This window comes from Saccoglossus kowalevskii, chromosome 20 (assembly GCF_978046115.1).
Source record: "Saccoglossus kowalevskii chromosome 20, keSacKowa6.1, whole genome shotgun sequence".
NCBI lineage: Eukaryota > Metazoa > Hemichordata > Enteropneusta > Harrimaniidae > Saccoglossus > Saccoglossus kowalevskii.
The window spans coordinates 14537927-14565920 of record NC_140660.1 but is presented as its reverse complement, the minus strand read 5'-3'; the positions used below and the strand labels follow the sequence as shown (position 1 = coordinate 14565920).

Here is a 27994-nt window from a genome sequence, read left to right as displayed (position 1 = left end):
GAAAAATGTGATAACGAAAGAAACGGTTTTATATCTGTGAAATCAAAAGGAAAACATTGCTTTATATATATATATATATATATATATATATATATATAAGTACCACGGGTGTAAGCACTGACGTCAGGTAACCAAGCAAAATAGAACAAAGAATGAGAACGTGATCAACCAATCAGAATGCTTGACTTATTACTAGTAACCGGCCTTTTGTGGTTTGGTGCGCCATGACACTTGAGGCTGGAACCAACCAACCAACCCACATTTTGTTGACCAGCGCCCTCAACGGTATTAAGTTTCTGGAACCTTCATCGTCTAACTGTCACTGAGCTGTGACCTGTCAACATTAATAACGAACTATCGACACTGTTCATGTATTTATGTGTTTGTTCTTTATTCGCACCTTTTTGATTGATAGTTATTTTTGAAGTTCATTTATTTTGATTTTATTGTTAATTGAGAGACTGATTAGAAAATTTAAACTCGAAATCTGATTAGCTAAGATTAGATTTTCTTTTTTTTATATATATATATATATATAGTTTTGAGGATAATCTACCTCAAGGTATCCATATGCATACGGTAATTACCGTTACTTTGGGACAATCGTTCACATACCTGAAAGAAATATACAATGTACATAACGAATAGATTGAATTTGGATAAACACAGGTTTTACAATTAGATTCATCGTTCAACGATTTATTTGTTCATCATAATCGCACATTTTAAAATTAGCTTTTTTATTAAAATTTTCCAAATTGGAAGCTTAACTTAATTAAACTATCGTTATTAGTTGTAGTAATTACGTAATGAAGATAAAAGCATAACCTCCTTGGTTATAATTAATATTGGGTCACATATGTGCCAATACGTCCATACATCGGCAAGTACCCGGATGACACGGTGACACCGATATCAAGAAAACTCGGCGCCTGGCGCGCTTCCCATAAATCCGCACATGTCAGTACAATGTATCGGCGCCTTGTCTGGCACGCCCTAACCGCTCGAATGAATTCCGTTCTCTGGTCATAATTACTAATAAATCTAGCACACAAATGGCGAAACTCATGTCCAAATCACCATCTCTAATCAATTTTACAGCAATCTAAAACCATAATTTGCTTTCTTTAACTACGATGAATCACGCATGCGCTACTAGTAGTTGGACGACTTATTTTGTAAGGCGTCCTGTGATTGGTTGGAACAACTAGTCGACACGAGACTCCCATGCACGAGTTTTCCAATAGTATTGAGTCAGATGGTAGGCAGGACAACCGTGTTACGATATAACAACAACTCAATAACAACAAGTGAAACCAAAACATAGTCATAAATAACAATACCTACTGAACCTGACATGAGTTTTGAATTAGATTGCAGTATGGCGTGATAAACTATACTATTATTCACTGTAACGCCACACATTGTATCGTGCCGTAACTTGGCGGTATTTTTACGAGGTATTTTCATCTTACCATATTAATAAATGCGAATTCAAAATATGGAATGATTACACGCGTAAGCGTCCTCTAATAATAAAAACAAACATGGCTGCCACCAGGGTTTGACCGCCGGACTCTACACAAAGAAATTCGTTGATTCTGTTCTAAACCTTTTGGATTTCGGCATTAGCATAATGTATCATTGGAAGGAAAAGATGTATAATAATAAGGTTATTACGATAATCCCTCAAAATATGCACTCAGACGGTACACCGTCGCATCGACCTCCGCTGCGCGTCGGTCGATACTCCCGCTCCACTGCCTTCGTGCATATATTGAAGTATCCTCGTAATAACCTCATATTAATGAGAATTCAAAATAATATATGTAAATATTGTCTGGTAATGATGGAGAAGGTGGTTGTGAAATAATCTCACAGAATACAACGAGACGATAATGAGACGATAATGAGATGTGTTGACAAACCAATATCATCAAAGAGTATTATCTACAGGCACAAAGAAAATGTAGCTAAACGATTTAACCGACATATTTATTGGACCAAACAATATATGTAAATACAGTATAATGCATCGTATTTGTGATACTAATACGATAGCAAACAGAAACGGATTATCTTGGATTTATCTATTTCTAGCATAGCTATCATACTATTGGCGACGTTATTTTTTTTATCTAAGAAATAGATGAAAACACCTAAGATGTATCGATCTCAGTAAAATTATTGTTACGCGATTACTGTGAGCATTATGCATATATTGTTTAACGCAATACATGTATTTGTTATTCAATGATTATATTTAAGGTTTTCAGTAAAACTGGTCTCTTAATCTCATACCAGGAACCTATACTGTACCTAATATAGCTAATCAGGTATATGGAAAACCTTTCTGTTTATTATAATTTAATTGAAATTAACAACATTTCAAATATACTGTCACTAATACTGTGTAAATAGGAAATGTATATGAAATGTAACAAAATGTATAATGCGTTTACAGTTGTCTACTGAACACGGAAGATATGCATTTTGTTAGGTGATCTTAAGCGGTGGGGTGTTTATGTATTTATTTTTATTGTGTGGGAGTTGGTTATTTGAAAGTGGTAGCGATTTTACATGCTGGCAGTCAATTTTACCGCGTTGCTGAATACACGATTTTGTGTGTGAGGAATTTGTATGTGAACTGATTAGACGGAGTTGACCGTTGAAGACATGGCTGGGGGTAATCAAGAAAGTATGTGAGTAGACATTCAGTAACATAATCGAACATCTGCATACATGCGATATCTTACGCCTGTTAGCTAAATATGCCCAGCTTGCTAGACAGTCAAATAAATGGCTCGGTTTTTTATCTTTTTTTTTTCTGTTCGCCTTCATATAATTTTTGCGAAAATGTTTCAAATGTTAATATAACTTTTCTCGAATGATGGTTTATAAACTAAAATGCTGATTTACGATACCACAATTGTTATCCCGGAAACGGCTTATGTCTGAATTGGCATTCTATAACAGCCATTGTAAATACGTTTACTACTAACTAACCCTTTTCACTGGATCACGAGCAGGCCACTATAAACACATGTTGTTTAGGAAAAATACAAACAAAAGGACGGACTGCGCGCAATAATAGTCGAGGCAAAGTTGAGTCTTTGTACGAGTTATGTCATCCCTCAGTGAAGGGTGGTGCGTGGAGTTTATTACAAATATATAAAAATGACTGAAACAAACTGGCTATGCGTGATTAAGTAGCCCAGATAGTTAATGTAGGGTATTGTAGATATGGAGCACTAGTAAACTACATGTAAAAAACTGAAGTAGATACATATTCAGGTGAAAAGAATAATAAAACATAATACCATATGTTTGAAATCATGGACAATTGTACGCTGGTTTCCACTGCTAAGTAATCCGTTGACTCTGAGATTCGAGCTACTCCGTATCGATTCCTATCGCTAGATATTCTCTGTGTGAAAAAACATTCGTTGGGAGAGTATTTTAGAAAACAAAATACCTGTAACGACAGTCAAACTTTAGACATATTTGGAAGAAAAGCGTTATCTCTACTAGTTGCTAAGTTACGCCAATTGTAACTACCTAAACCAACCAGTGTCAAAAATTCTATTTTCTACCAAAAAACGGCAAAGAGATACACTGTAAATATATATGATTCATATTTATAAGAGGGTTTTCAAGAAAGAAAAAAACAGAATGAAATTCGGCTTGACCATCATTCAGAGAAGGAACTGTGGCAAAACATGTTTGTAGCAATTTACTTAAGGTCTTTTAACGCATAGATTGCTGAAAGCCTTAAAGCGCGGTAGTTGTCGCGCAGCGCGTGTTCGAATTTCATGTAAATAAACAATGTATTTTACACGCGTTGTATACGTCGCTATGAATCCCATATTGACCGGGACGCGATGCAACGACTACCGCCTTTTAACTGACAGCCACGTCAATGGAATATTGATAATATACAATACTATTTCACCCTTACTGTTTTTTTGTGGTTTACTAGACTGACAACCAGATGTTAGAATGTTGGATACCAACGTTTCGTCATTTATATTTATTGCAGCGTGACAGTGACACTTTTGTTGCTAGGCGACTATCATTCAAGTCATATTCAGATTCTCTAATTGTCCTCGTCATACACAGAATTAAAAAAAAACAGTTGAAATTTCTAGACTGACGTACAGAGTAACTAACCATCAGGGGGATAATTTGACACTCCAGTTTTAAATGCATGTAAAAGTTGATATACAACATATCTGTAACATGTCGATTTCTCCCTCCAACCTTGAATATCAGTGAATGAAGCCTTCATAAATTCACTCTCGAATTTGGAATAATAAACGCGTAACTCACGAGAATCGTAGAATCTACCCATACAAATATCTGAGCACTTACCCTACTTCTTTGAACAAAATTACACCATTGACAATATTTTTTCAAGGAGGACCACTATTGGCTGCAATTAATATTTTACCAACTGGTGTAGATAAAAACTATATATATTCTGAAAACGACACGAGTGATAGCGAGATGTATGGGCCAAAATCCAGCGGTACACTCGCCTCTGTGGTAGTTTTTCTTTATTTTTTTTTTGATATACCAACTTCATCCGAGGGTATGTTTAAAATACTCACTGTACGGAACAGTTGTGTGCTTAAGTGACAAATGCAATGTAATGGTGTTGTTTTCCAACAGATGGGATAGGATAAAACACCGAACAAAATATTTGGTAAGTTGATGTGTAAATAATAGCATTCATTGTGAACTAGTCAGTATATGTGTGTTTTTGAACTTAGAAACTAGAAAAAAACAACTTCTGGTTAGTGACAATGATACACAGAGTGTTAATGATTAAAGCGGGAGGGTCGTCACCTGCGCATGCGTAGGAATTGAGTTCCAGGCGACGATACGACACACGTTAAAACGCAAAGGCTCATGGGTAAACGCTTGTTTGTAAACAATGACACGCTATGGCCATCTGACGCACGCGCAGGTGACGACTCCCCCCCCCCGCTTTAATGAAACACACACCTTATGGTGTTGCGATGTTTAGTATAATTAGCACATTCAGTGCGAAAATATAAGTTTATCAAAACGATTTTCAATAAAAATGTCATTTTTAAGACTGGATGCTATATTAGAAAACAAATTTGAATGACAGTACGATAACTGTTTTTGTATATCAGTGTACAAATTGATGTTTTGATTTAGGAAGTATAGAGTTAATAATATTAATATTTTTTTTGAAATTATTCAATTTACTATTGTTACACGTGACAGTTGTCAATGGAAACAAGTTTTTATAATTAGCACTGTTTTTTGAGATTGCGTCGAGATAGGGACGTTTGTTTCTGACCTGATTGTGTACAGGCGATTTTTATTTAACCACGATCGTTGAGTTGCCACATGAGTAGGGAGGCACAGCGACACGTTATGGCCAACGACGGCGAGGAAACGTACCAAAGTGTATTGCCATGGAAACAACTTTGAGAGTCCCCTTAGTGCACCGCTAATTATTACAGCTGATACTTGGTGATGTTGTGAGTTTATAGGTTGGACTACATTGAAGTGAATCTTTATACCGTCTACAAACGCCCACCAGACAAACTATTACAATAACCGCGGTGTTTATGTAACGATCATCCGGCGTGTTCTTATATGATGACGTAACCGTTCGGGTTGGTTCGGAAGACGTCGAAAAATAAACACGGTAAGACCGGAGACGCGTTCAAGTTGGTGAACGCAACTTTCTACTGGAAGGTGATTTTCCTGCCCGAGATAGCTGGTGGACGGTACCGTCGGAGTAAATCTGTTACGGCACATTTGGTGTGAAACTAAGTGAGTGAAGCAAGGAAATCTGAGAGCAAGAGAAGCGAGAGGAGACAGGACGAAGATAGCGGTTCAAAGACAAACAAACAGACAAACAGACACGAAGACCGGGATCAGAAGTACTACCGCCAGTTTGCACGGAGTTCAGAGACGCCGGCGACGAGATAAAGGCTATTCACCAGACTCGGAATTATTTAGGTGAGACCCCTGACCCGTATGAGAGAGATACGAGTGAGTTAAAAGTGTTTTGAAGTGAACCTGGCTGTGTTTTTGTTGTTTCGGATGTGCGCGACTAAATTGCCGCGACATTGTTTTTCTCAGTCGTTCGCTGCGAACACATTTTGACTGGATGTAAGAGAGCCCTTCCTCGAAGCAATCAATCAGGGATTAGCCCACATAATTAGCTATTTTAGGGAGTTTTTTTCATAGTTAAGTTGTGGATGGAAACGCAGTTACGTACCGAGTTTATTTTATAGTCGTTGCTGTTTACGAGACGTTTTGAGTGACATTGCGTCATCGTTTGATTTAGGTTTTGTGAACAGAAACTGTATTTTCGATTGAAATATTCGCGAGTGACAGCGATCGTGAGTTTTATAAACATTTATGTTTCGTTGATGTTGAGAATCTATGTATTTATTTTACGTGTCGACTTTCTATCCACACACGTGGTTTCAGTATTTATAGATGACCTCTGACCCATAAAAGACATATTTACAGTTTCACGCAGTTGCGAGTACACAGGGACATGTTTTATTTATTGTATCAACACGGTTATTATTGAACAATCGTTAGCTGTACTAAAGACTCTTTTTAGCCGGTACTGCTTGTTCATGACTTTAGTTTTCCATTGTGAATTTGTCAGTGCGTTGATTACATATTGTTGGATCCGTCCGGCATTTCTGTTGATTTTAGCAGGGCGGATGTTTTGATAAATATTTGTAACGCATTTGAATATTCTGGCAAGTATCCTATTCACTGTGTTGGATGTGTGAAGAGTCTGTAATATTTGATGTTATGTGTTTACTCCACTTGTAGGGAACTAGCCTTGTTTTTTTGACTGGTATCATTGCATGTAGTCTTGTATTTCAGAGGTTTCGCCCTGACAAGCTGCATTACTCCACCCCACCCTATGGAACCCAGTGAATAAGAGCTCATGTGTGTGAGTTGCTGCCGGAAGAAGAGCTATTGTTTGTTTTCTACTATTATTTTACACACGTGGATTTCTGTACCACGCAAAAATCTCAAAATAGAGTGACGTCCATCAAACCAATAAATTTATTCATTGAATTTATTTTTTCCCTTTTAAGTTGCAAATCACAGGTGTGACATTCAAGGCATATAATTCAATGCCCTTCTAAAAACAAACAACAAACAAACACTTGCTTCTACAGTATTTTACTCGAGATAGTTAGTCTTACTTATATATGTTTCCGTACTACATTGGTTAACCGTGTATTTACTGTTGATTTGTAATTTGTTCTAAAGTACTCTTACTACTTGTAGGTACGTATTTGCTGTCAGAACACATCGGCAGCTTTTATCGCTGTTGCTGCAGTGATCATTATTTTTTTATTGGCAGCAATTACTGTAATTGCAATAGTCACTACAAGAGCCGGAACAAATGGAACTAGCGAAGCAAACCATTCAGGTGAGTAAACGGTGCTGCAACGGTTCCCTGCCATCATCTGTTTTTTTTAACATTATGTGTTTCTTCAAATGGCCAAGGTCAATGCTTTTTCATAATTAGATTGATTAATATATTCTAATCCAATAAAAAAATCCTATAATGTACTAGCCATACATGGGATTGAAAACAAGCTAATTATTTTATTTTTCAACATTTGTCAACACCGTGTATTGACATCCTGTCATCACTGTGTTAACACCGTGTATTGACACTCTGTCATCACTGTGTTATCACTGTGTATTGACACCCTGTCATCACTGTGTTATCACCGTGTATTGACACCCTGTCATCACTGTGTTATCACCGTGTATTGACATCCTGTCATCACTGTGTTATCACCGTGTATTGACGTGTTGACATTGTGTAATACCGTACTATCAGTATGGCAATTTTTTACTGTATCACGCTATATTCCTCGATTCTACGAATGTGTAAATTGCATGAGTTAAAAAAATCAACCACACTTGACATCCTTCCTTATTTAGCATTTATATAAGTTGCAATTACAGACGCAACAATACAGAAAAACAAAACAAGCTATTTTCTGATTGATCTGACTGTTAGATGTTAGGATTGGGTAGCCAATCAGGATCAATCTTGCAAATAGCTTTGCATTACCTTTGACTCTAATCTAGGAATTGAAGAAGTCCGAGAACACAAAACACTCCACTGATTATAATCTACACAACAAACCATAAGAACACACTAGTACACGGGACAAAACAGTCAAACCAGTAAGATAAAGATGAATTTAAGACATGTACAGTAAGTTGTATAGTGTATACATGTTAACGCATATATAATGTTCAATCTTCAGATACCAGTACGAATTTCACCACTATATACACCACCGATGCGGGGTCTGCATTTGATATGACGACTACGATAAAATCAGGTAAATACACTCAGTCACGTAGGTAGGTACATTAATATATAGTTCTCTCAATGATTTGTTAATTTCTTGAAGATATATGTCAGTCATGTATTTGGTTGTCCATCATTATTTTGTTTTGTTTTCTGTTATATTTTTCCTGTATGATTTATTAATGCGGATATCAGTGTTGTATGGCGATCTTTTCACGTATTTATATTTTTCAAGTCATGTTGCTACTGTACATGTGGAACATTCTGACCACGATCACACGTGCGATTTAGACCTATTTTTAGAGTAGGTGACGTAGAACTATAATTCACGTTTCATTTCGTGTTTGTATATTTAACTATATAGTTGTCATGAGTTGTCAATGTTTCTAGTCCAGTCAAATATAAATCTCGATAGCGTCTGAAGGAAACATTTTTATTCGTGCAAGTGTGTGTGTATGGAAACATTAGGATTATTCCCAGAGGGACCCTTTAGGCAGGCATTTTACCCATGTGAGGACTGATTTCATGGTTTTCGAATTACTATAATTCCAAGAAATTGTTGAAATGTTACCTCAATTTTCCGCAAACTGTTTGTATCACTTAATTTGTGAACTTTCACATCCGTTTGCAGAATATTTTATTCTTAGCCAATAAATAGCAACGAATAAAAATACACATAGATAACCAGTCGACCGTAAAGTACGGATTAATGCGGTATTCAAAGCATACCTGGGGTAAAAACGCAAACAGCAGTTGACCCGTATTCTGATGTGTATTTCGCATACTGAATGGTGAGGCAATAAACCCATCCGGATACATCAAATGATGTTCTTATTGTAACGGATGTGATGTTTGGGAATAGTGAACAAAATTAGCATGCGTCATTCTCACACACTGACAGGTAATGTAACAGGCAGAAATTAATGTGTGTAATTAATGCGAGTTTACAGTTACATACAGAGACTATTATACCAAAACCAAATATCCGTCGAGATCTCGTTGAACGCGGGAATACCATGATTATATTGAACAGTGGAATAGCATTAGAAATACAAAACAAATCGCGTGAATTCTCGCCTTCAACGAGATCTCGGAAGTCTTGGGTACAAGAAAAAGACATTTAAATAGAAATTTAATAAATAAAACCCACTTATTGACCAGTTTATATTGTGATATAAACAAGGCGACTGCATTTTCAATGACATTGTGCACAGTATTTTATATTATTTGTGCATTTGCTATACAATGATATGTTGGTAAAAAATGCAGTCTCCTAACGTAGACTGAAGCTACTAGTCACAAGTCAAACCACTGCTTCTTAAACAATCATTAGCCAAATAACCAAATAACCGCACAATTCTCATTATTATTTCGGTTATAGATGGAAGTTCACTTGCGTATACTGCAAGCGTTTTCGCCACAGATATGGAAATTCAATACAGTTCGAACATTCCAACTACACTGGAGCAAGGTATATATGACATTTTTAATTAACTAACAGAACAGATAAAAGACAACGATATAATGTAACAAAAAATGTGTCAATATGTCAATAGCCGATCAATACGTATTTGGCAGTTGTACAATTATATAAATGCAAACAATAGAATCAAACACATAAGACGTTTTTGATGAACGCAAAAACAATTGTATAATATTGAAAAACACAACAGTAGTAAATCATCATAAAAATGGTCGTCAACTTACATTTTTGGATGAGTACAAGTAACCAATATGAAAACCGGTCAACGGAGTTTAGTGGGTCAACCCCTACCCTGGGTTAGTGTGCCACAGACGCAATAAGAATGCCAATTCCACTGGCAGAGATTGAGATGAGTATAAGTAACCAATATGAAAACCGGTCAATGGAGTTTAGTGGGTCAACCCCTACCCTGGGTTAGTGTGCCACAGACGCAATAAGAATGCCAATTCCACTGGCCGAGATTCATTTACTATGCGACTCCTGAGGAACCTTGGTTAAGGTCTGCAGGTGCATCAAGTAACCAATATGTCGTGGTTATTAAAGGTTGAGCGATCTAGTATCTTCAAACCAATAAAGAGCGATACACTCGCCTGATCTGTATTTTAATTTGTGTATTTCTTGATTTCCGTAGAGAGAAATACAGAGCTGGAAGAAACAACTCTTGGTATGACCACGATTAAATCAGGTAATATGTCACGTGATACACTGGCATTATATATTATCGCTTTCTGATTGGTCTGAATGTTGCTAGGGCAATATGTAGCCAATAAGGAATAATCTTGCGAGTATCTTTGCATTGACTCTGAATCTAGATATAGTGATTCAAGAGGTCCGAGAACACAACACAATCCAAAAGAACAAAAGACTAGTACACTACACAACAAAGTCAAATCAGTACGATGAGGATGAATTCAAATTATGTACAGTCAGTAGGAGAGTTCCCATTGTCGTGTGCTACCGCAAAAACCAACAAAATCTTAAAAGCATAGAAACTCCGAAATATCGCTGAGAGCGAAAAAGCCATGCAATATTTTCACTTTACAAATAGTGTTCTGTTACCATGGCCTATGTAACCTTGGTATGCAATTTTATTTATTTGTTGCTACCCTTTTACATCAAGGGCTTACTAATACGTAATTAGGAGCTGCAATATAATTACTGGAAACAGACAAATTTAAAACTTAAAGGAAGTACAAGAAATTGGAACTTTCAAAACTTAAAGAAAATACAAAAAATGAATCTTTTAAAGAATAAAAATGCAATACAAATGATGCTAACACTATAATCAATGTAAAAAAAAAACGGTTTCAGGAACCAAAATAATTTGTGTGACTTTCTCGCTCTCAGAGCAGTTTTGCATGCAACAAGACAAATTGTTCGTCGCCATATCTCATTCATAGTGAATATTTGTAAGTTCTGTTCATCTCTAGACATTACTACATCAGATATGCCTACTACTATTCAGATGGCACCGACAACGGTTATTTCTACTACAGAGGTACCAGCAGGTAGGCAGCAAGTACATCAGTAAAATAGTGCAAAACTTGTATCAGGTAGACAACGCTTTTTATCGCTTGTAATCGTCGTGTGTGTGTGTGTGGGTGGGTGTGGGTGTATGAATACATATATTTTTGACGCGAAGATCTTTTACTCTTGAAATTGGAGAAATAATGTTTTTTCGACATTGTTCCAACCATTTTACATACAGTCGTAACTAAAATAAATATTAATTTGACAATTATTATTATGCTAATGCAAAATAGCGAAGAATTATTTTTCTGTGACTTTAACTTTGACTAATATTCAATGTCCTTGAGAATTACTTTGTTTGTATAAAAAGGAAAATAAACAACCACACACGTCGACGGTAAACCAAAAAGTGACCAAAACCCTCAGCTTTCTTACGCAAAGCATTGTGGATTCAAAAACGCCATCAACGGCCAAAACCACATTTAATCAGACTCGGTGGAGGGCGCTATTGAATTGAATTTCTAAATCAAAATACATTTAAATCTGTTTGTAATATTTTCTATTTAACTTGTGCCATACATAACAATATAATCATATGTGTGTTGTTGAACTTCACAAGTTTTTATTTGTTAAGAATAAGTTTCGTGTGCATGTAAGTTTCATGTCTGACACCACCTCCGGTTTTCTCTCAACAATTTCTCTCTTCAACACATCTCACGACTCGATTAAATTATAGTATATTTCCGTTTGATTTAATTTACACCTTTCAAAGCATTGTAATAGTAATATTCCGAGTTACTGCAGTTCCTAATTGTGTAAATACACACCACAGTGAATAAGACAGATATTTCCCGTGACAGGGCGCTATTAGAGCTTAATAGTTCAAAGAAAATTTGCAAACAGATCTGCCCCCCTCCAAAAACACATGTTTTTATGGAAACCAGGGTATATTGGCATGTCAGCTGTTTTCGTTGTTTTTTTGTCCGAAATGCTTCTGAAAAAAGTATTTGGTTACTGATCATGAGTAAATACAATGGGCCGGCGTATGTTATTGTGCGTTGATTGTTCGCTGCTGCATGCATATAACCTATTAGCTAGCCCCATTTTTGCAGTAGAGTAAAAGAAACAGTATTCCAGAAATTGTCAACAACGCGTAGTACGCTTTACGTCACAGAAGTAAATATGTCATCACCGATTCAATAAATCAATAAAGCTAATAAAGCTAATAAAATAAAAAATATAAAATAAAACAAAAACAAAAAATAAAATAAAAAATAAAAAAAAAATAAAAAAAAAATAAAAAAAAATAAAAAAAATCAAATAAAAAAAATAATAAAATAAAATAAAAAAAAATAAAATAAAATAAAAATAAAATACCCAATAAAGCACCAGGTTTAAATTCAATGGTATGATATTTTTTTAAATACATTATTTGCAAATGCAAATATAAAGTTTATAAATTTTACTTATTAATTGAGAAATTGTTTGTATCTCTTATCATATTATAAAATAGTATACATTATGCTCTTCTATAGAGATTACTACAATGGGCTCAGCTACTACTGAGATGGGAATACCAACATATATTTCCACAACACTCGAACCAGGTACGCAAATACATTATTACATTATACAATTTGTCTAAAGCAAACAACATACACAGGGCAAGGTGTGTGAACAACTTGGTCAGCATATTAAAATTATAAAAGTTTGGGCTAATAATTTTCATTGAAAATAAATACATACTTGTATATTTAATGTCGTTCGAACTAAAACATATTATAGATAACAACAAAAGTATTAGCATCAATAATATATTTAATTTGTTAAAAAAAATTTTGAAAACCACATTAGCCATTTTATAACTGCACCATTTTTTGACCACTTTACATGCCTCGTACTATACGTTGACTATACTTTCTTTTGTATATGAACAGAAAAAGTCTGTAAATGTCTCACCTTATACAATAGTTGTCAATGTTTATTAGACATTTGTTTGTGTTCACATAGCGATCAGTACTACCAGCTCAATTGTTACTGATATGGGACTGCCGACTGCTATTGCTACAACATTGGAGCCAGGTATGCAAAACATCATCAGCAAAAACACATACTATTAGAACGTGTGAGGTGGTCTGATTTCAGGAATCTTTTTAGCAAAAGTAGTAGGACACCGTCGCCAATATTTTACATGCAACATCGGACAATTAATTATTATATAAATCAATATTAATTTTACAAATTCATTATTATGCTAATGACAAATCAGCGAAGAATGATTTTTGGGACTTTGAATTCGAAAAGTAATCTTCAATGTCTTTGATAATGTTTGTATTCATATGTATGTTGCTGAACTTCACAAGTTTTTATTTTTTTAGAATAAGTTTCATGTGTAAGTAGGTTTCATGTCTGATACCACTTCCGGTTTTCTCTCAACAATTTCCCTCTTCAACACATCTCACAACTCGACTATTATTCTATAATGAATTGTTAACCCATTAACGATAAAAAAGTCAACTACCTTGAAATAATTGAATATAAAATCAGTATGGTAAGTTCCAATTTTCCAGTGAATAGACAGAGGTGAACTGATTTCAAGAATCTTTTTAGCAAAAGTAGTAGGACACCGTCGCCAATATTTTACATGCAACATCGGACAATTAATTATTATATAAATCAATATTAATTTTACAAATTCATTATTATGCTAATGACAAATCAGCGAAGAATGATTTTTGGGACTTTGAATTCGAAAAGTAATCTTCAATGTCTTTGATAATGTTTGTATTCATATGTATGTTGCTGAACTTCACAAGTTTTTATTTTTTTAGAATAAGTTTCATGTGTAAGTAGGTTTCATGTCTGATACCACTTCCGGTTTTCTCTCAACAATTTCCCTCTTCAACACATCTCACAACTCGACTATTATTCTATAATGAATTGTTAACCCATTAACGATAAAAAAGTCAACTACCTTGAAATAATTGAATATAAAATCAGTATGGTAAGTTCCAATTTTCCAGTGAATAGACAGAGGTGAACTGATTTCAAGAATCTTTTTAGTAAAAGTAGCAGGACACCGTCGCCAATATTTTACATGCAACATCGGACAATTAATTATTATATAATGAATTGTTAACCCATTAACGATAAAAAGACAAGTAGCTTGAAATAATTCAGTATGAAATCAGTATGGCAAGTTCCAATTTGCAAATTTATTTTTTATTGTGTACAATGTTCTCATGATGAAATCAACATATTTATTCATTCGATGTTATAATGGTCTATATAGTGAGTTAAAAACGTTGATATGGGTATTGTTAACAGACATGAAGACACATGGCACTGTCACTACTGTCCAATGGACACTACCGAGCGTAAGTACAATGGGATGGGCAACGTCGTCAAAGCCGTTCACTGACATGAAACTAGCAACTGGTATGTATCATTTGTCAATGAACTAATTATTCAACATACCATATAAATTGAGTCCATGCCTTGTTATTAATTTACATAATAATTATTTGTTGCGGTTAACCTTTTATCCGCCAGACTTTCTTGTTCAAATGTGTGTGCACGTTTTTTTAACATTCTTCAATATTTTATGAGATGAACCCTAATTTAAGTTTCGGCCAATATACAGCTTGTATTCAACAAATTTGGTTATTTTAGTTCCAATCTTTTGACGGAAAGTGCAGATTATAAACAGGACCACAGGACCACGAAATGTGCATCCTGAACGCATGTTGTTTATATGAAAAAAGGTACTGGTGGTGAAGAGGTTACGATTTACCAAATAATTTGCACACAACTACAAATTGATTTGCCGTAGCCAGATATCATAAAACATTTCTTAAGAAGTAATTATGGTTGGCGATGTCAAGCCCAATTATAAACATTAGGATTGTCAATATCATGAAGATGTTATACTCCAGCAACTTCACAGCGTTTTTATACGTTCTAAATTACAGTCTGAACACGTGTATGTCACGTGTCCTGAACACAAATTACTCTAAACCGTTTGATATATACACAACACAAAATTATTATTATATGATCTGTCACAGACGCCTAGGAACTATAATCTCAATTGTCCAATTTATTGTTGTTCAATAATTTCTATAAATGGGATTTTCATTACACCATGAAATTTATGAAACTGGGTCGTCATTATTATTTAATATTGAAAAATGTGGAAACTTTATAAAGAAACTAATTATATTCATTCTTAAGTTGTAGTCTTTACAAAAAAAATATAAAATAAATAAGTTAATATATTGGCACAGTATTGAGAGTGTACATTTACGTTTAAGTCAACAGAACTATTTTGTTATATTTAACAAAGAAAGCAATCAACGCACAAAAAAAATGATACACTGAATATTCACGCTGCTATGTAGCTAATTAAAAATACTGCAATGTGCGCACGAAGGCAGTAAGACAATCAATCAACCCGTCACGAAGATCAATGCGTTTTCGGACTGTGCGCGTCCGATGTAAACAAAAGAAGGTTTTCTCTAGTGACGTATACGTGAAGTGTATTTCCAAATGAGGGAAACCTTTTTAATGAAAACATCCATAGAGCAGATGGACTGTCGACATGCCATAACGGACAGTGTGTATATATTCGTAATCAGTTAAGAGTTCGACCACGGCGTGTTGTGGTGTTTTTCTTGCAACTGTTTGCGACCTCTGGTCAGCACTCCGTAGATTGTACACCATGATAAAGACACCACAATATACGGCTATTATATGTCAGTTTAAATTTTTACTTGCAGATGTTTCCACCCAGTCGATGTCTACACACATCCAAACAACTGCAACTATCTTAACAACATCTATTCAAGGTAATAAATACATAGTGATCAGATCAATTGAAAATTAAACTTTTGTTCTTATATTCCGCAAAATATAATAATCTATAACTATATTTACTATCAATCGTTTATTAATAGAATTATTGATTGATTGGTTATCGATTGACTTATTATTATTAACTGATTGATTGAATAATGTATTGATTTGTTCATCAATTATTTGAGTAATTGAATTGTTGACATTTTGAGGTGCATCTGTTTTATCTGCCCAGATCGTCGGTACATTGATATAGGGTGCACTCGATACCGTGTGTACAACGATACACAGTCATGGGAAAGTTCAAAGATACTCTGTGAAAAACGTGGTGCGGTGCTTGCTTCATTAAGCACCAGTACCGTTAGCGATGGTGTCATACAATTCATCATAGATAATAATATAGACGATGGTTCGGTTGACTATTGGATTGGACTCAATGACATTTCACAAGAAGGGAGTTACATATGGATCAACGGTGACCCATTCGTTTACACGAGCTGGTCACGAGGCAATCCGAATAATTTTAGAAATCAGGACTGTGGCCAGCTGTGGTAAGTGTAAAAAGAGTTATAGGAAAAAAAAAACATTTAACTTTTTTAAACCACTGTATTTTTGTGAGAACAAGACTGGCATACATATTTTTTCCATACTACCCTAGTGCACCATTTGTTGATTGGACACTCTATCCTCACGAACAAAACGTTTGTTTACTAACCGTTTTGCTGTGTAGTCATTTGTCTGATACATATTATACCGTACTGTTGCCATTGTTAGAATATGTTACGCCATTTCTATATTTATTAGATGAAAATATATTGTGTTCATTTTGTCCTAAATCTGCAAAACATTTTAAAGTTAAAATAAAGCAAAAAGTCAGTACAACATTTATTGCATTGTTTGACTTGAAAATAAAAAGTATATTCATACAACTGAAGCACCTTAAAACTCGTTTTACTCCGTGTTTCGTCTGTATGTTTTAGAATGATATTATCTTTGAACAGCACATACGATGAGCAAAGTATACAAGCGACGACATAGTGCCATATTCGATTTTACCTTTAATAATTTGCACGTCGTGTCGCAAAAATAAATAAAAACAAACAAATATCAACTTTTCTACTATAATATCAACACCCGACTGTGGCTTGTTCTGTAGTTCTGCAGGTAAAACAAGCCTACAAAATATGGCTTATCATTTATGACAGAAATGGTTCGGCGTTAAATGGCATAACGTATATAAAAATGTGAATTATCTTCCAATTATGTATCTTTGTACCATATTAAACTGAGATAATTAATATATAATCAATAAAAACTAATTAAAATATACACAAACAATTGGATATAAAAATATGTGAAATCATTCAGTTAAAAAGGTTTCACTTAAATGAGTGGTATACTTAAAACTGCATATACTGAAATACAAATTACGTAATATACATATAACTATTTCACTGTACAGGACTTCTCGAAACTTCCAATGGGACGATGCTGCATGTTCTCGTAGCAAGGGTTACATATGTCAAAGGTAAGTTTTTGTGTAGTTTATCTATCTAATGTAGTCAACTATTTATTTATTCATCATGATTTTTATTAAGTATAATTAATTCCAAGTAGGCGCTCGCGCCCATGGCTAGGTTTTACGAATTTGAATCAAATTATCCAGAAATCTTGGATAAGATTAAATTAACTAGGAAAAATTATTTCCGTGACAGGAGCTTTTCCTGTTGCATAACGACATAGAGGAACCCGTTCGATGTTAACAATGCTAGACATTATAGGCCCACGAAACAGTTGTATATCTATATTATTCATGTATTCATTGCGATGTGTCATTTTGAAGACACATTTACGTTCCCAGCCCTCTACTAATCAATCATCACTCCTACTAGCTCAATCGATCATTGTGGTGACGTTACTACACCGGGATTGACAACTGGTAAGTGACCTTCATCCATGAGAATAATTTAGATGATAGAGAAATATAATATATTTGGAACTAATCAAATATATATTATATTCGGAATTGGCCTCTGAGACCTTGTTCATAGTTTGATGGCCACGCGAATAGGTTTGGTGCCCTCCCCTAATGTTGTTCTTTCATAATCGCGTCTGCTGTTCTCTTGACGTTTGTAATGCCATTTGGAGAAGTGAACACGCTGGCATTCTAAATCAACTTTGGTAAATGAACGTGTGTCCTCGCGTCACAGGAATGATCAGATAAAAGCTTATCACTCGCCACCTCAATATTAAGTGCACTGCCTTGTTTTAAAATTACTAAAGATAGTTCCAAACGAAATGTGCATCCTGAACGCATGTTGTTTATATTTCTGTCCCACTATTGCTTTCTCATCTCTAATATTCCAAATATCATGATTACAGTGATCAGACAAACACTGAAAACTATTTTTTTTAGTTTTGTCCCACTCAAATCATTTATTGTTTCGGTCTAACAGGTATCCTCACTATTATAATCCATAAGATATCATATGAGGTTATTACGAGGATACCGCAAAGTGTGCACGAAGACTGTACAGCGAAGTATCAACTGACGCGCAGTGGAGGTCGGTGCAACCGTGAACTGTCTGAAAGCCTACTTGCGGTATCCTCGTAATAAACTATTATTATACAACTTTTCCTCCCAAAGATACATCATGGGAATGCCAAAATACAAAAAAAGTTTAGAACAGATTGAGCGAACTACTTTGTATGGGGTCTAATCAAACTCTGGGGCTGCCTTGTTTATTTTTATTATTAGAGAACGCTTAGGCGCGTAGTTGTTCCATATTTGGAATTCGAATTTTCCTAATATGGTAGCATAGAAATACCCAATGCAATACCACAAAATTACTACACGCTGTAACTTGTGGCGTTACGCTGACAGAAGTATAATAATAGTTTGTACTTTTTATTTTTTCAGATGCCATCAGCACGCACGTTTCATCTACTGCAATGGTCTCAACTACACCTGATCCAGGTATGATGTAACGATAGGATTGCAAGAAATGTTAGCCTTGTTAACAAGAACATTGATGTTCTTAATTATTCACCACTGAAGACTGACTAGCGGCGCCAATGTGAATTCGGGGATACAAAGATACTAACTTGCTTACACGCTCATTAGACCCCCCCCCCCACACACACACATACCAACCACCAACTGACTCTCCGGTTAAACAACCAACCGGCCAACTATCTGACCTATTGATCAATAGGTGATTTTCCGTACAATTGCGAGATCTCGCGAGATGTATGAAAGACGCGCGTCGAACGTCTGCCGCAAAAGTCGAACGATTTGATTTTAAACTAGAATTTTTTTATTTTGTAACTCGCACCGACCGGCCGATCTTCGACAGAGGAATATTGCTTCCGAATACCCTCACTTAATTGAAATTGCCTATCATGAAATGTGGACAGCACATTATTAAGCATGGAAATGCCCCCCAAAGTACTTCGCGTTTGTCGAATCCCACGCGATGTTTGACGCCACTACGACGATATGACCTTTGTTTGTCCTGTTTTTACGTTCGATTTCACGCATAACGCGTGATTCTCGCAGTGAAGGAAAATGGTCTATTAGCCGGTTGATATGATTTTGTTTTACCTATTTAGATCGCCGGTACATTGATATCGGTTGCTATCGATACAGTTTTCATAACGACACGCATTCATGGGAAAGTTCTACCACACTCTGTCAACAAAATGGCGCCGTGCTGGCTTCATTAAGCACAAGAACCGTCAGCGATGGTGTCATACAATTCATCATAGATAATAACATAGACGATGGTTTGGTAGACTACTGGATTGGACTCAATGACATATCACAAGAAAGGAGTTACATATGGATCAATGGCGACCCATTCGTCTACACAAACTGGTCACGAGGCAATCCGAATAATTTTAAAAATCAAGACTGTGGTCAGTTGTGGTGAGTCTAAAGAGAATCGTATGAAAACAGGTGACAATTTGTGTTAGAACAAACCCGACTTAAAATGTTGATTTTAAATACTGTACCAGTTAAATAAAAACTTGGAATAATAATAAGAAAAATGTTAAGTTTCTGCTGATAAAAATAAAATTTGAAGTAAATTAGCTCATTTAAAATTGAATTCGCACATAGATATATATGCATTTAAACAATGCTATTTAAATTTCTTTAAGTATGTTAGGGTAAGCGTAATTAATTAACAAACTTCCACATAGTAGACTGAGTATAATAGTTTTCAGCAATCAAGGATGGTCGCTTGACCTTTTAATTTCGACTCGCTCGTTTCGTTGTCACGTATAACATTCGTCCTTCCCTTTTCAATCATGAACTGCGGAAAATCTCATTGTGAATATAGCTAAGCTATACTCGGTGCAACGAAATTGCAATTAAGATAATTTGCATTAAACAAATTTTATTTAAAATTAACATGTCTCATGTTTGCGATTAGTATCTATATCTACTGACCAGTCTTGCCGCGGATTAATTTGACATTTAGTTTAAATTCACTTACCGTTATTGACATTTTGTGCAACCCAGACATGTGGAAACACTCATTTTGGTTTTTCTTGTATGTGACTTTGTTGAAACGAAGTTTTGAGGTCATCGATATGAATGCAAAATATTGCTGGAATTGCCGAACCCTGCGGTAAACTAATAGTCGGTTTGCAGAAATTAGTTGGTGGCGTTACAGTTTCTGTCACATTATGATAAATATAAAAAAAGATTCGGGGATACAAATACTTTTCAAAGTTAACTAAAAGATAATAAAAACTAAATAAACACACATACAATAGGATAGGAATACATTTCAAACTAATTTAATTGGTTTAAAATGTGTCACTTGAATAATGAGTGGTAATCGTGTACAATGTAAATACAAGATACGTAATATACATGAGTTTGTATAACTACTTCACACTACAGGACTTCTCGGAACTTTCTATGGGACGATGCTAAATGTTCTCGTGACAAGGGATACATATGTCAAAGGTATGTTTGTGTTTTACTCATTCCCAGCATGCAACCTTGATGATAGTCGGTGGAGATCTCTTGAGGTGATGTAATTTCAGTTTGCCATTGCGCATGCGCATTAAGACAGACATGTCGTCTTGTTTATGCAATTTTAGTAGTCCCCTTAAGCGCTTGCAGATTAATCGTATTTATATACATATATATATGTATATATATATATATATTAGTAAGATAGTATTGCAAATCAGGTTAAATCCGGTAAAAAAATCTTAGGAATAATCGATACAGGGTATTTCAATTCCATTCAAGGTGAATTCCGGATTATTTGAATTCTATCATTTATATAGGGTGTTGTTTTGCGCAATGACGTAATTATCCATTGCTAATAATCTCTTGAATGAAACGTGTTGAATCATAGAAGCTTTGTAGTTTGTATACACTAGTGGCCCACGGCTCAATTGTTTCGACTATCGATGCGTACATTGTAATTTTGAAGATTAGAACAAAGTTTGATTCACGCGACCACTTTTACCTTCTTTGCATCTACTAATTAGTTCTTATCACTATTGTTATTAGCTTCCTCGATAAATGCAGCGAAGTTACTACACTAGGATGGACAAGTAGTAAGTAACTCAATTTGTTCTACAATATTCTTATGAGTTATTCTTGTGATAGGGCATACGTTATTCTGAATCGATCGCTGAGACCTCGTTAAATGTGAGATGGCTACACAGATAGGTGATTTGTCGTTCAACTGTGAGGTTTCGTATATTGCGTGAAAGATTTCAATAATTTGAAATTGAAGTTCCGTTTTTATAGACCAACACGGAACTGCCGGTCTTCCAGACAGTAATACGGCTTTGTGATATTCTGATTTCATCAAAATTAAAGACCATTGTATGTATATAGCATGGAAACAAGCTCAAAATACTTTCGCGTTTGTCGAATACCACGCGATGAACGAAAAACCTTCTATTGTCTGCGCCTTCTGTCAAAAAAGAATTCCGTTCTTTCTCATGGTCGACTCCACTGTTATCCTGACGTATGTAACTACGGTATTTAAAACAGTGAACGCAAAAGCAATGGCGGTAGAGAATGGAAATTGAAATGGACATTTTTTTGAGAGAGCAATCATTATTGTTAATTCTATTAAAAAATGGTTGATAGTAATTACACATTCTAATCATGGGCACATTAGTATTTGGTTCATGATCCGTAAATCCAAATTGTTGTTGAACAAAATATTCATCACGGTGTCCACTGAATAATGAAAATAATCATTTAAAGCGCGGTGGTCGTCGCGCAGCGCGTGTTCGAATTTCATGTAAATAAACGATGTATTTTACACGCGTTGTGTACGTCGCTATGAGTCCCATATCGAACAGGACGCGGCACGACGACTGCCGCCATTTAAATGTTGCAGCTCAATGACAAAACACTACTTTGTTTTGAACATACTAAACGTTGATGACAAACAAGACAAGCTAAACGCATGCATGTCAGTTTCCGTTGGCCAGAGATGTTCGCTATTTTGGTATTTCGTTTTGTAGTTAGTCAGGAAAGTTCAAAATTCAAATTGGTAATGTGGTTATGTGTTAAACAATGTGTAAGCCACGTAAATAAAACTAATAATAACAGTTTTTATTTTACGTTGTTGTTTGATATAAACAAACTGAACGTCCCGTTCTTTAGGAACGTGCTGCCCGCAAGTGTGATGATCTGGGCGCAATTTGTTTATTATACATGAAATATACACAACTGTGTATATAATATACTTAATATGTTTTGATATTTTAAATTACTCTTTTTTAGTAAAGCTGTACAATATTGAATATAAATATACACACAAGCATAATATTTGGGTTTTTGGTGCTCATGTTTCTTAAAATACATTCAAATGTATTACTTAGTAAAAGTGAACTATTCTCAGGAGCGGACATCCGGGCATTTTCACCGCATGGCAACCATCACGGTGAAAACAAAGGCCGAAAACTCCCAGAAAACGGTACTTTGCGATGGTTGTTGAGACTCCCCTGAACAGTGTAATAAGGTTACCCCTGCGTGTATAACGCATATAAATTTGATTGTTCAGGATTGCTTTAAAGTTGAGTTCCTGTTGTTTTCTTTAATTTTCACCGGCCCCCCCGCTCGGCGTTCTGCGTTCCTCCAGCAGCGCGCGCAGAGCCCTTAGAAATGCGTGGTACAGTGGTGCGCGTCTTAGCAACGTGGAACGTCTTGTGACGTAGCTTCGCCCCTGAGGATATAACTGAATTGATCCACTCTAAAATGCGCCCTCTAGTGACAGAAAATTACGTATATGGTTGAGAGCAATGTTACTCAAATCGATCACGGTGTTTAATTAATTTAATTAGTATAGATTAAAATTTCCACTGAAAAACAACTACGAATCAAAGGAATATATACCACTTTCTCGGAAGTAGTGAAACTGGGGTGCAGTAATACTCCTGTTTTATCATATGGATAGTCGATAGAATTGAACTTAAAGTCGATTGGTACACCAAGAAACACAATATCACGCGTTACGTTACACCCAAAAACGATATGCGCGCGCGCATGTGAAACGCCGTACCTTCGACTTCCGGGAATGTGGTCCATGGACCGATGGAGAAATGTATTACAAATTATCATGTCATAGGTGCTCAATAATTGCCCAGCATTCACGGCGGCTATTTGCTTCTAGTGTGTATTGTATTGTGTACAGGTATATTTGCTACAATCCATAAAATGTCACAGTTTGTTTTTATTTTTACTTTCAGATGCCATCAGTACACAATCTATACCTTCGCACGTTTCATCCACTGCAATGATCCCAACCTCACTTGATCCAGGTATTATAGACTGATAAGATTACACGAAATGGTAGCGATTGTTAATAAAGTCTTGGGTGTTTATAATTATTCACCAATAGAGAATCAATAGTGTTCAGTATTGCGTCAGTGTGACGTCAGGATTGCAAAGTCTTTTCTGAGCTACATACTAACTCACTCGCACGCTAACATATCCCCCAATCCACCCATAGACCCACCGACTAACCAATAAAATGACCAACCGGCCAGCTATCCGACCTATTTATTGATTTTTGTTTTATCTGATCAGATCGCCGGTACATTGATATTGGTTGCAATCGATACAGTTTTCATAACGACACACATTCATGGGAAAATTCTCTCACGCTCTGTCAACAAAATGGCGCTGTGCTGGCTTCATTAAGCACCAGTTCAGTCAGCGATGGCGTCATACAATTCATCATAGATAATAACATAGACGATGGTTTGGTTGACTATTGGATTGGACTCAATGACATTTCACAAGAAGGGAGTTACATATGGATCAACGGTGACCCATTCGTTTACACAAACTGGTCACGAGGCAATCCAAATAATTTTAGAAATCAAGACTGTGGTCAGTTATGGTAAGTATAAAAAGAATCGTATTTGAAAGAAAATAGCTCGTTGAAACAGCATTTGCACATAGAAATATATACATTTAAACAATGTTATTTTCAATATGATGTCGCATGTGTACTATTTTGTAATGTAATGCGTTATTATGTACTAACTGGTCGATGGTCTTGTGAACAAATTAAAAACATAAATTGTGAAAATTTGTTACTTTACTTCTGTTTCAAGTTTTGCATTTATTTAAAATTCTACTCTTTAGTCTTTTTCAATCATTTAAAAGTTTGTCAAGTCTTCTTGTGTGAAAAACATACCACGAATACAATTTTTTTAGATCACCTTATATTTGATATATAATCTGTGGCAATGATTTTCAAACACTTCATATGCTACACAAAAATACACAATTGAACCTACAGTTGTCTTTACCTCTGTTGAAAAGCAATTCATATCTGAGCCAGATACATTGCATGAACAACAATATTAAATATCTATCTGCATAACATTTTGACGGAAAGTAAAAAAAACAAAAAAAACATGTTGATACAAATTAAGCACTTTTAACAAGCGTTTTACTCCAGTGTGTTGTTTATATGTTTCAGTGAAGAAAGAAGCGATTATAATTGATTAAAAATCAAACATATACTGAGATTAAACTATAAAAACATGAAAATTACAACAGTGCCACATTGAACTCGTAGTCAATTCTACGTCTGATAGCGTGCTCATCATCTCGCGGAAAGTACCTCGAGCTCTCAAGATAGCGCTGTCTTTTGCCCAGTAATAATCCTACAAAACGACTGTGTTTATTTGAGGAAGAATACAGATAAAATTAAACTAAACTATAGATATCATTCAATCATTTACGGCAAAAATGTGTCCGAATTAGAGAACACAACTCACATAAAAAGTGTAGTATCTTTCCAATTATTTATCCTGATATCACATTAAACACCCGAGCTAAGAAAATTAAAATAAGAATAATAAGAACATAATCAAAATATAGACAAAGTATAGAATATGAATACATGTCAAATGTATTAGTTTAAAACGTTTCATTCGTCTTGTGACGATTATACCTAATACTGTATACACCTGAACGGATTACCTTATTCCTTAACACGAGGTAATTTACATATATCTGCTTACCTTATTCCTAAACACGAGGTAATTTACATATATCATAACTACTTCACTGTACAGGACTTCTCGAGACTTTCTATGGGACGATGCTGCATGTTCTCGTAGCAAGGGATACATATGTCAAAGGTGAGAAGATATTTGTTTGTTTGTTTGTTAAAACAGCACGTTTTTAAAATTTACAAATGTATTTTGCTCTGTAATGTTCTGTTAAGTTCAGTTTGACTTTTAAAACAACACCTTTAACCTTATATGCAAATGCTGCCGAGACCTCGTTGATTGTAAGAAGCTTAAGGCTATGGAACCTATTTCCTCCAATTAGTGTTTCAATGTGAAACTAGTAAATATACATCTTACACTTGTTTTGAAAATTTATTTGCATAGTGGGTGTAAACTTACCAAAATTGAGCTTTCCAAACATTCACTTGTTTTCTTGGTGTTCAATTTCATTGGTGGATTTCCGAGCACATGCAAATCATGCGGAAAGAATTGTTCATCGTATATTGCACAGTATTGGTATTGCCCATTTCTGTTAGGTGAATCGATATAACAATAAAACGCAATTTGTGATTAGGAAGTCGTTAACTACAACTTTAAATTTCCTCTTTCATTTTACTGTTATTTATTTCACAGCATGACGTGTTTGGATGAATAAAAATTATCAAGTTATAGGCTCATTAAATCTGTGGAGAATATATGGTGTGTAATACGTTCACTACACTGTCGGTAAAGCGCCCGCCATCGATTATGTTTTTAGCAATTGTTAGTTGGATTAGTCAATATCTGATTTCGCTTGTTCGCAAATATTAAGTTCTTTAAACCTGTAACAGGTGAAAGGTTATGCATATAAGTTGAAAGAATTGTAATAATTCAGAATATAATATTGTAGAATGTTGTTTAATTTCTCTTCTAATGCGAGATTCATTCTTTCGATACAGCTGACGTTTGTGCTCATTTTTTCAACTATTTATTTATTTTAAGGATACATTAATAGATTATGTCAGGCGAATTTGGGTGTTGTAATATCGTGCAAACATTTAGTTTTAGATGTTGTGCATATAAATGTTGTATAATATAATTGATCTATTCGTTATTTTTTTTCTGTTTTGAATATGCATCTAATTTAATTATGAACTACATATATTTAGAGTTATTTTTGATATATTCATTGATAAAACTGTTTTGAATGTTCACATGACGAATACAACCAAATCAGAAAACAACTGCATCAAGAGATTGTGAATAAATATATACAATATAACTACGTACAAATGTGTGTATACACTTGGTGGTTGTAAACAGACAGCGAGGGTACGTGGTGTTGGATATAAGACGTCCTAATGGAGGGTCATATTTTATTGAAATGAATGTGCGCGCATAAATATATGTGTAACTGTGATACAAATGACATAAATGACTCTCAAAAACAGCATAGTTATTTTTTATTTGTTTTTTTTTTGTAATTACAACCTTGTCAAAAAGATGCTATGCTTTCCTGTCGTAGTTGCTTAAAGACGTTTTTGATTTGGATAGACGAAATAAATAAAAAAAAATGTAACAAACTGGCATAACTGCTCAAAAGTGTTATGTTGCGTAACGACTTCGTTCAGACTGACAACATACATCACAAGGACCCACGTTGACCATGTCGGAGCTGCATTCACTCACAAACGCCAAATAAGTAAATTGAAGGAATAACAAGTCAGTTGGTGGCGCGAATGTTGCAGTGCAACGAATCGAAAGCAATCTAACGCCCACCTATGTGTACAGACTAATAGTTTGAATGTAAACAATTGCATGCGTATTACAATTGTCATCTATTGGCTTATGGATATGGTGCTTGAAACGTATTTGCGTTTTTCTCCACAAAACAAACTACATCGAATGTATCTTGTCTTATTCAATGATGTCAAGTCGATGAGCATGCGAAAGACATAAAAACTGCTCTAATCAAAGTTGTTCCGATAATAGAAAGAAAATTTTAGAACATACCATTATTCAATAGTTGGAGGATGGCAACACCTTTTGGACGATTTATTCCAAAAAAGTATTATTCCAATTCAAAGATTGACATATGTACAAATATTTCAATGAACAGGGAATTGTGACCCAGATGATTATTATCAAATATCAATCTGAAGGCGTTTTATCGTACCTGTATTTGTTTGACCATAAGATTACAAATGGCTAAGTAGAGGCTTTTTAAATGTCTACAATTCATCAAAATCAAGCATTTCCCTCAGATTTTTGTCAGTCGGACATCAAGGGTCATTTATGCATGCCATTTTGCTTTTAGCATTAGATTTAAAATG

The 27994-nt window shown here is 35.0% G+C and overlaps 1 protein-coding gene across 1 annotated transcript; it reads left to right on the top strand.

Moving 5' to 3' along the window:
• Positions 1–2591: 2591 nt before the first annotated feature.
• On the top strand, positions 2592–26760 carry LOC144364566 (C-type mannose receptor 2-like). The gene is made up of 22 exons (XM_085494393.1): positions 2592–2702; positions 4672–4705; positions 7309–7453; positions 8310–8387; positions 9738–9827; positions 10471–10524; positions 11270–11347; positions 12845–12916; positions 13320–13391; positions 14637–14747; positions 16088–16156; positions 16399–16714; positions 17626–17691; positions 18056–18102; positions 19084–19140; positions 19776–20091; positions 21076–21141; positions 21700–21746; positions 23901–23972; positions 24241–24556; positions 25746–25811; positions 26316–26760. The coding sequence occupies exons 1-22, from the start codon at positions 2677–2679 to the stop codon at positions 26335–26337; spliced, it is 2220 nt and encodes a 739-aa protein (XP_085350519.1). The 5' UTR covers positions 2592–2676; the 3' UTR covers positions 26338–26760.
• Positions 26761–27994: the final 1234 nt, after the last annotated feature.